Source organism: Macaca mulatta, chromosome 3, assembly GCF_049350105.2.
Source record: "Macaca mulatta isolate MMU2019108-1 chromosome 3, T2T-MMU8v2.0, whole genome shotgun sequence".
Classification (NCBI taxonomy): domain Eukaryota; kingdom Metazoa; phylum Chordata; class Mammalia; order Primates; family Cercopithecidae; genus Macaca; species Macaca mulatta.
Window position 1 is genome coordinate 183,573,000 of NC_133408.1, and position 10,284 is coordinate 183,583,283.

The 10,284-nt window shown below is 44.1% G+C and overlaps 1 protein-coding gene across 1 annotated transcript; it reads right to left on the minus strand.

Moving 5' to 3' along the window:
* Window positions 1–5,532: 5,532 nt before the first annotated feature.
* LOC704613 (olfactory receptor 10AC1) lies at window positions 5,533–9,999 on the minus strand. Its single transcript, XM_015135156.3, has one exon. The coding sequence runs from the start codon at window positions 8,545–8,547 to the stop codon at window positions 7,567–7,569; it is 981 nt and encodes a 326-aa protein (XP_014990642.3). The 5' UTR covers window positions 8,548–9,999; the 3' UTR covers window positions 5,533–7,566.
* Between the last annotated feature and the right edge of the window lie 285 nt (window positions 10,000–10,284).

Sequence of the window (10,284 nt, forward strand, 5' to 3'; positions counted from 1 at the left end):
ATAATATATATGTAACATATATATGTGCATATATATGTTTGTTTGAGATGGAGTTTCACTCGTTTCCCAGGCTGGAGTGCAATGGCGTGATCTTGGCTCACCGCAACCTCCACCTGCCAGGTTCAAGCGATTCTCCTGCCTCAGCCTCCCAAGTAGCTGGGATTACATGCATGTGCCCCCTTTCCCGGCTAATTTCATATTTTTAGTAGAGACAGGGTTTCTCCATGTTGGTGAGGCTGGTCTTGAACTCCTGACCTCAGGTGATCAGCCCGTCTTGGCCTCCCAAAGTGCTGGGATTACAGGCGTGAGCCACCGTGCCCAGCTACAATTAAATATTTTTGCTCATAAATGCTAGCATACCATAAACCTCGATTTATTTACTCATTCATTCAACAATTTATTAAGCATCTATTCCATGCCAGACACTGATAGGAACTGGGAATACCATGGTGAGTGAAGCAGATGGTCTTTCACAGAGTTTATGTTGGAAGGAATGGGCAATAAAACAGTATAAAGGCAAGTAAGATAATTTCCAATAATGACAGATGATTAGAAATTAAAGCGTGATAATGGGAGGAGAGGGTGGAGAGGAAATATTACATGGGGTGGTCAACGAATGCCTCTTTGAGGAGTCAGTATTTAAGTTGAGACAGCATCTGAATGACAAAAAGCCAGGTTGGGAAGATCTATGGGAAGAGCATTCCAGGAGTGGAAATAACGAGGGAAAAGGTGAGATGTGCCAGAAGAAAAGAATAGAATCAAGGATGACTCCTTAATACATATAATCACATGCTTTGCTTTTTTCATTTAACAACTTATATGAGACCTGGTTCCACACCTGCCATAGATAAAACTGTTGCATTCTTTTCAGCAGCTGCATAGAATTCCATCACAGGGATAAACCAAAATGCATTTAATTGGTCATGTATTGATTGATATTTAAGAAATTACTAGATTTTTGATAATCCAAGTAATGCTGACATGAATATTTTTGAACGTTCATATTTTCCCACAAGCAAATACATTTGTAGGGTCAAATCCTGGAAATAAAATAATTGAAACAAATAATACATGCCATCTATTTTAATTAATATCGTCCACTTTCCCTGTATAGAAATTGTATAAATTTATACTCTCATTAATAACATGCAAGAGGGTCTGTTTCACCCTCCTGCTCTATGTTAGTCATCTTTCAGTGTTGTTAATTTGACAACTTCATAATTTTATTTTGCATTTCTCTTATGAATGAGATTGAAACCTTTCCACTACGGGCTATTTATATTTCCTTTCTTATAAACAGTCCGTTCATAACTTTGCCATTTTTTGGAGTTTTTTACCTTTTTCGTATTAATTGGCAAGAGCTCTTTATGTATTAATGAAATGAGCCTCTTTTATTCATTGCATGTGAATTTCCAAGTTTCTCTTTTCTCTTTTCTGTTTGCTTAAAGTGGCGTCCCATGGAGAAAGCTTTGGATTATTTTTTACGTAATAAATTTCATGTTTTGTGTTATGCTTAGAAATTCAGTTCATTTTTTTCCCCCTTTTTTTAGTGTTAATGCCCCTCAGGGTCTTATGTTGAAGCTACTCTTCTAACTGCACTTACTCATTCTGGGAGATCTTAGCCATGCAAATCTCAAATATGCTGGTGACTTCTACCAGCTATGGCAGTTTTTAACATGCTGGTGACTTCTACCAGCTATGGCAGTTTTTAACATGCTGGTGACTTCTACCAGCTATGGCAGTTTTTAACATGCTAGTGACTTCTACCAGCTATGCCAATCTCTAACATGCTGGTGACTTCTGACGGCCACGTCAGTCTCTAACATGAGCATTTCTCTACCCAGATTCTCCTGATGCACATCACATAGACTGCTGACTGTGCTACCCTTTGTCAACATGATCAACAGCGAACATATCACCTCCACCTTGTCCTTCCTTCACACTGGTTGCTTTCCTTGTGCTCTCCATCTCAGTGAGCCCAATCTGTCATCTTTTCCAGGACAGAAACCGATCTGTCATCCCTTGCAAGACTTGCAAGATCTGGTTTCCATTTGTTCCTCTAGCACAACTTCTTAATATTTGCAACACACACAACATCTCTCCCAACTTTCTGGGACTACCAATAAGAACCATCACTACCAATAAGAACCAATCATATTGACTAGTTTCCATGTTCTCTTTTGCCTTGGGGCACTTGCACATACTGTTCCCCTGCCTGGACTCTCCTCTTTCAGCTTTCTTTGTCTGGCTCTAGTTATTCCTCCTTACTTTAGATCTTACACCTTACTTATTCCATAAGCTTTTCCTGATGCTTCCACTACCCAAGTTTTGCCTAGTTTTTCCTGCATAATCTTCTATTTCCTGCCTTCATAGTACTTATTTCACAGCAATGCAATTGCCTGTTTATTTGCCTGAATCTCCTAGATTTTCAAACTCCATATAAACCTCACTTTCATTTCTTCAATAATTTGCATAGGTGCTAGGAATACAGTGGCATCTTGATCACTGTTGAATTCTTAACTGTTTAGGTCTTGGCATGGAATTCAATCAACATGTATTTATTGCAAATATGGATGAATAAATAAATTCTGGAATTTTCCTAGTGTAACTCACATTTGTACTTAAGTTTTGTGCCAATTTGTGTTCTTTGACATACTAGCATATGTTAGTGTAACATTGTTTAGAAACAGTTACGTCAAGTGAATTTATTTGCTCATTAATTTTTTACAAGACAGTGTGGATTGTTATTTTTTCTCTTAGTGTGTCTTTATTAATGACAAGGTTTCCTTCAAGCTAGTGGGGGATTAAAATACTTTGTGTAATGCTATTCTTTCTTTCTTTTTTTTTTTTTTTGAGAGGGAGTTTCGCTCTTGTTGCCTGGGCTGGAGTGTGCAGTGGCACAATCTCAGCTCACCGCAACCTCCCTCTCCTGGATTCAAGCGATCCTTGTGCCTCAGCCTCCCTGAGTAGCTGGGATTACAGGCGCCCACCACCATGCCTAGCTAATTTTTGTATTTTTAGTAGAGATGCAGTTTCATTATGTTGGTCAGGCTGGTCTCAAACTCCTGACCTCGGGCGATCCACCCACCTTGGCCTCCCAAAGTGCTGGGATTACAGGCGTGAGCCACCGTGCCTGGCCAGTGTAATGCTATTCTTATACCACATATAGCCCTCAAGCCACTCCTCTAAAGCTCGCTCTAGTTCCCCTTCACATAAGTCCAGAGCTATTGGTGAGAAGACTGTTTTCAGGAAAGTGGGATTCAGACCTGTATCCTGGTGATAAGAAGTCTCTGATTCATTGACAGGTATCCAAAGAATAATAATTTTTAAAAATATATAAAAGTAATATACTTTGAAAATAATTATGCAAAATTTGAAAAATTTGCACTAAAGAAAATAAAAATTACCCATAGTCTTATCACATAGAGATGGAAATTATAAACGTTTTGGTGCTTTTAAAAATCCAGTCTTCTATATATTTGTGTATATGTGTACATACATATACTTGTTTTTTGGGGGTCATTAGTTCTACCTCTTGAAGATTTTATTCAGCAGTACATCATGGATATTTTATCGGTGAAAAATACATCATGAGAAACCTTTTCTGCATATATTTTAAGTGTTCCATTATATTTATGTATTATCCCAATATTGAACCTGTACATTGCTTTGCATTTTTAACTAATATTAGGATACTGCAATTAATGTCCTGATATAGTTAGGCTGTGTCCCCACCCAAATCTCATCTTGCACTGTAGCTCCCATAATTCCCGTGTGTTGTGAGGGGGACCAAGTGGGAGATAATTGAATCATGGGGTCAGTTTCCCCCATACTGTTGTCATGGTAGTGAATAAGTCTCATGAGTTCTGATGGTTTTATAAGGGGTTTTCCCTTTCACTCGGCTCTCATTCTCCTTGCCTGTCGCCATGTAAGTTGTGACTTTGCTCCTCATTCACCTTCCGCCATGACTCTGAGTCCTCCCCAGCCATGCGGAACTGTGAATTAATTAAACTTCTTTCCTTTATAAATTACCCAGTCTTGGGTATGACTTTATTAGCAGCATGAGAACAGACTAATACATGCCCCTTACAAAAATATTTATTCATATCTCTGATTATTTTCTCAGTATAACCTTCAAGAAATGGAATTAGTGGATCTGAGAGGACAATACTTAGTAAGGACCATGATTTAAAAGAAGAAATGGAGCTCCTCAAAGACTGTCTTATACTGGCCATCTAAGAGTGCTCTTCACATCCTAACTTTGCTGACACTGAAAACTGTTTGAGGAATTCTTTGTAAGTTTGATAGGAACCAAATTATATTTTATTGTCTGAATTTTTTGTTACTAATGAAGTTGAAACAAAAAATATTTTATAAAGTCATCCTGTAAATTGTTTGTTCATCTCTCTTACCAATTTTTAAAATTGTGATGTTCATGTTTTTCTTTTCTTTTGTTTGGTAAGAATAATTACATTAGCCATTTTATTGTTATATTTGTTGGAATTAGATCTCTAGTTTGTCACTTGCATATATATATATATATATAATTTTTGTGTTTTTAGTAGAGATGGGGTTTCATTATTTTGGTCAGGCTGGTCTCGAACTCCTGACCTCAGGCGATCCACATATATATATATGTGTGTGTGTGTGTGTATGTGTATATATATATATATATAAGTGGACACTACAAGACCTTGATTTTTTATATATGTGTGTATATATATACACACACACACACATATACACACACACACATACACACACACACATATATATACACACACACACATACATACACACACACATCATATATCTGTTTTTTTTGGGGGGATAGGGTGTTACTATGTTGCGCAGGCCGGCCTTAAATCTTGGCCTCATGCAGTTACCTTATACAGCCTCCTGAGTAGCTGGAATTACAGGCATATGCCGTCATGTCTGGAAACACATCCTTTTTTTTTTTTTTTTTTTTTTTTTCCTGAGATGGAGTCTTGCTCTATTACCTAGGCTGGAGTGCAATGGCATGATCTTGGCTCACTGCAACCTCCAACTTCTGGGTTTAAGCAATTCTCCTGCCTCAGCCTTCCAAATAGCTGGTATTACAGGCACCCACCACCACCTCCAGCTAATTTTTGTAGTTTTAGTAGAGACTGGTTTCATAATATTGGCTAGGCTGGTCTTGAACCCCTGATCTCATGATCTTCCTGCCTCGGACTCCCAAAGTGTTGGGATTACAGGCGTCAGCCAACATGCCTGGCCAACATATACTTTTTAATAAACACAAGAATTAAATTTTTCTGCAATCAAACCCATGAGACTTTTTTTTTTTTTCTGTAACTCCTTTTGCCTTTGTGCTTAGATCATCTCTTCTCAATTCGGAGACAAGTTATATTTTTATTTTTAATATATATTTTCAAAATTTTAAAAATGGTTTTGTATTTTACATTTAAATGTTTGATGCACATGACATTTACTTTGATGCATATCTTAAGGTGAATGCTCAAGTTTATTCTAAGCCATGATTTTGTCCTTCCCACTTGGTTTGCGCTAATGTCTTCACCACATCCTGCCTCATTCCTCCTTTCCCTTCTGCATCCCAGACACATCCGGCTAAGAACCTTGCATTCTCATCTGCGGACTTTTGCCACAATTCTTTACCAGCCCCATCATCTTTACTCTGTCTTCCAGTGCTATTAGTTCACCTTCCTAGTGTATCACTCTGTTAGTATTATGCTTCTTTCCCCCAAACCAAGAGAAAGAAAGCCAAAATGCAATTCAAGGTCCCCTGCGTATCTTCCCAAAGTCACTGTCCATTAGTGTTACCATATCAGTTACCTGAGAAAAGCATCAGTCATTCTAATAGGAAGTTTATATGCTCATTACCTCTACAAAGCATCTTTCACGTCACGTCCCAAAAAAGTGGCTCCTTGTGGGAGAGAGTGTCTAGAAAAGCCTGTGGCCCAGACCTTCTACCATCTGACTTTCTGCATTCACAGACAGTAATTACCCGGAGTCAAATTAGTGAATAGGCCTTTCAGTTGACTTCCAGATGATTTAAGTCAAGGCAAATCAACCACTGTCTCCAAGTCATTTCAGATAACCTAGCCTCATCCAGCAAACCATCCCCATTAATGCCACCTGTGTCAATTCCCCATTTGACATTCCTCATGCATTCAGTTGGCACTAGATTATTGACACTTATTTCCTCTTGTACCCTTTTCAGTGATCCTATGTATCCTTGCATGTTCCATCTTAAGAGATCAGAGAGCAGGAAGGAACCTTACAGATCATGGAGTCTTCCCCTCATTTTACAGTTGAGGTCACAGGCTGGAGAGGCAAAGGAAGGAACGGCCCAAGGGCATGGACCTCAGCAACTCTCAAGTGTCCTGGAGTCTCCTTTCCTGTACTCCCTCTCCTGCTAGCCTTCCTCTGGGCTCTGGCTGGGACCTCTTTTCTTGTCCCTGTATACAATTTCCCAGGTGATATTGCCCACCTTTAAGGTCTCAGCAGCCAACTATAATTCCAAATCTATCCCCCTCTTTAATCTCTCTCCTGAGTTCTGGATGGGTGTGTCTGCCTCCTCAAGCAGCATCTTCACTGCTTTGTCTTAGCAGCATTTCAACTGGACATGTTCAAAACAGAACCCTGCCACCACCCCTTTCTCCCCACTTGCTCCTGCTCCTGTATTCTCAGCAACGGCACCACCATCCACCAAATAACTTAGATTAGAAGTGATCCTTAACTCCTCTTTCTTCCTCACCCCCATTCCAATCAAGGGCCTGTAGCGTTCACTTCCAGCACATCTCTGGACTCTTTCCATGTGGCTTGATCCCCTGTGCTGACACCCTGGTCCAGGTTCCACCACCTCTCTCGGACTATGCCAACAGTTTCCTAAACAGGTCTTCACCTCTCCGGTCCATGGGCCACCCTGCAGCCTCAGTGACCATGCAATGGAGGCAGGCCATCACAGCCCTCCCTGAATACAGATTCCTCAGCTGTTTCCAAGGTCCCTCCCAACATGCCCCAGCCCCTGAGAAGCACTTTTGCTTGGAGCATTCTGCCTCCTTCTCTCACCTGGTTAACCCCTACTTATCTTACAGTTCTCCGCATAGCTGTCTTTCTCCCTAAAATACTTCCCCTGACTCCCCTCAGCCTCAAAAAGGCTAGCAGGGGTAACGTGTCTTATGAGCCAGTCCACCCATCTCTGGTTTACTCCTCACATCTGGCCTTCTCACCTATGGGTCTAGGAGCCTCATGAGGCCAGGAGCTGTGCCATCTTTATCACCACCAGCCCCGCACCTTGCACGGGCTCCAGTACACAGGAAGAAACTCAGCAAGTATTTAGGGAGCCACTAAACCCAGGTCTCGGGCTCTAGGCCACAATGTCTTGGCAATTCAAGGGAAGAGTGGAGGATGGGGCAACAGCTGGGAGGCTGTCCTTGTGACATTTCCGAACTCTTTCCTGAATGCAGTCCTTGAGTCCCGTTGGTGACTTTCCCCATGCAGACCCCTCATGATGGAGAAAACTACAGAGCGGAGCCGCCCCCTCTGCCTGGTCCGGGCCTGTATTCAGAGCTCGCCAAGATCCCCGCTTGGGGCTTGGCCTGGCCGCTGGCGCCCCAGCACCCTGTGCAGGGCGGCGGTGATCTCGCGGTTGCGCAGGCTGTAGATGAGCGGGTACAGCAGCGGCGTGACGTTGGTGTAGACCAGCGCCAGGGTGCGGTCCAGGCGCGGGGAGTAGCTGGCTCTGGGCCGCACGTACATGAAGGTGGCGCAGCCGTAGTGCAGGAAGGTGACTGTCAGATGCGAGGCGCAGGTGGAGGCGGCCTTGCCCCGGCCTTCAGGGCAGCGCAGGCGGCGCAGGGCAGCGGCGATGGCGCCGTAGGAGGCCAGGATGAGCACCGAGGGCAGCAGCAGCAGCACCAGGCAGGCGCCCAGCAGGGGCAGCTCGTCGGCGTAGCTCCGCGTGCAGGCCAGGTGCAGCAGCGCCGTGATGTCGCAGAAGAAGTGCACCAGCAGGCGGGAGCCACAGAAAGGCAGGTGGAAGACGGCCACCGTGAGCCCCACGGACACCGCCAGTCCCCCGAGGCAGCAGGCCAGAGCCAGTCGCGCGCACAGCCCGGGGGTCACCACCGCCGCGTAGCGCAGCGGGTGGCAGATGGCCACGTAGCGGTCATAGGCCATGGCGGCCAGCAGGAAGCACTCGGCCCCGCCCAGAGCCACAAACATCTGCATCTGAAAGGCGCAGCCCAGGAAGGAGATGGGGCTGCCCCTGCGGTGGCCCGGAGGCGTGCTCAGGTCGACCAGGGAGCGGGGCACGACCACCAGCGTGTAGCAGAGCTCGATGGCTGACAGCTGGCACAGGAAGAGCAGCATGGGCTGCCGGCTGGGCATCGAGGCCACGGCCACCAGAATGAGTAGGTTCCCGCCCAGGGTGGCCAGGTGCACCCCCAGCAGCAAAAGGAAGAGCACGGGTCTCAGGTGCGGGAACTCGGAGAAGCCTTGAAGGATAAAGCCGCAGGGCACGGTGGCATTGCTGGGGCTGTCCATGCACGAGCCCGCCCACAGGCACCTGCGGGAGAGAGTCACAGGAGGGGAGAGCTTGTTGGGTACGCATGCTCTGGCCCTGCGTGTGGAGGAGGAGTCGGGTGGAAGGTAGAGGCTGGACCAGGAATGGTGGCTGCAGAGAGGTCGCAACAGTTCGTGGGTCCATTCCCAGTCCACCACTCCCACTCCTTCTCACAAGGAAGTCTTAGTGACTTGTTCAGAAAAATAGTGCAGTTTTTGCTGCCTCCTGGACAAGAATTCCTATAGCTGCTTTCTCAATGTGCTCTTTCAAAAGAAACCTGGATTTTAGCCGGACAAGAATTCCTATAGCTGCTTTCTCAACGTGCTCTTTCAAAAGAAGCCTGCATTTTAGCTCCTTTCCTTGCAATCATCACTCCTGACCTCTACTTACAAAGAATTCATGTGCCTCTATAGTCCAGTTATTATTTTGTGGGTCCTATAGGGCTGTGAGTATTGTGTCTGCTGCAGCCTGAGACATTTCCTTCCCCATGGCAGGAAATGTCTTTAGTTTCCGTTTCTGTCTCCTCCCGCCTTCCCTATTCTGTCATTTCTCAGTTGCCTTCTGTGGTGTATCATAGAATCACAAAAACATAATGCAGGTGAGGGCCTTAGGGATCGTCTCATGTAGCTTCATAATTTTAAGGAGGAAAATAAAGTTCGGGTTGGGGGGAAAGGGGATTGTTGAAGGACGGATTGCTCACAGGAAGTTAGGAACAGAATCTGCATTCTGAGGCTGAATCCAGAACTTTCTATGACCCAGGTCCTGGAAAAAGGTCACTCAGGTCAAGGCAATCCATATTTATTTAGTTTTAAGTAGAGACCCAGATCTGTGCCAGGCTCTGGGGCAGGCACTAAGGCAGCAGAACACACTTTGTGAGAAGACTTCCCTGGGTGCATCAGGAGCGACATGTCCCTAACATTTTTATTAATGCTTTGTCAACATGAGAAAAGGTGATGTGTATTTGTTCTAACTTGACTTTCAGTTAGCAGTACATTCCAAATTTGCCATCGGAACACAGTTTCATTCTAAGCATTATACGGTGACTCATTTGCAAGTAACATTTGGAAAACAGTGACAGTGTGCAGGTCAGCTGCATTTCTCATAATCTTCCGGGATGGAAGAACCAGGAGGTAGAAAGAGATTTGAGGTCATGCAAGCTGGAGGAGGAGGTTTAATTTTTCCAATAGATACTAATGAGCTATCTCTTTTATTAATTTTTAATTTTAAGTGTAAGCTCAACTATTTGCTCTTAAAATCACTGCTAATCAATGTTGGAAGTGGAATTTCTTCATAGTTGTTATATCCTAGAGTAAAAGAGCAATAAAGCTGGGTCAAAGGGCAACAGGAAAATCAGATGAAAGAACTGGAAGGAATGCAAAGAGTTGGGCTTTTGCTATCTAATACTTTTTTTCTTTCTTTTTGAGACAAAAAAACAAAAACCAGTCTCAGACTGTTGCCCAGGCTGGAGTGCAATGGCACTATGATGGTTCACTGCAGCCTTGAACCCCCGGGCTAAAGAAATCCTCCCACTCTGGTGTCCTGAGTAGCTGGGACTACAGGCACACACCACCATACCGAGCTAACATGATGGGGTTTCGCCCTGTTGCCCATACTGGTCTCAAACTACTGAGCTCAAGCAATCCATCTGCCTTGGCCTCCTAAAGTGCTGGGATTACAGATGTGAGCCACTATGCCCTGCAAAATACCTTTTTTTGAGA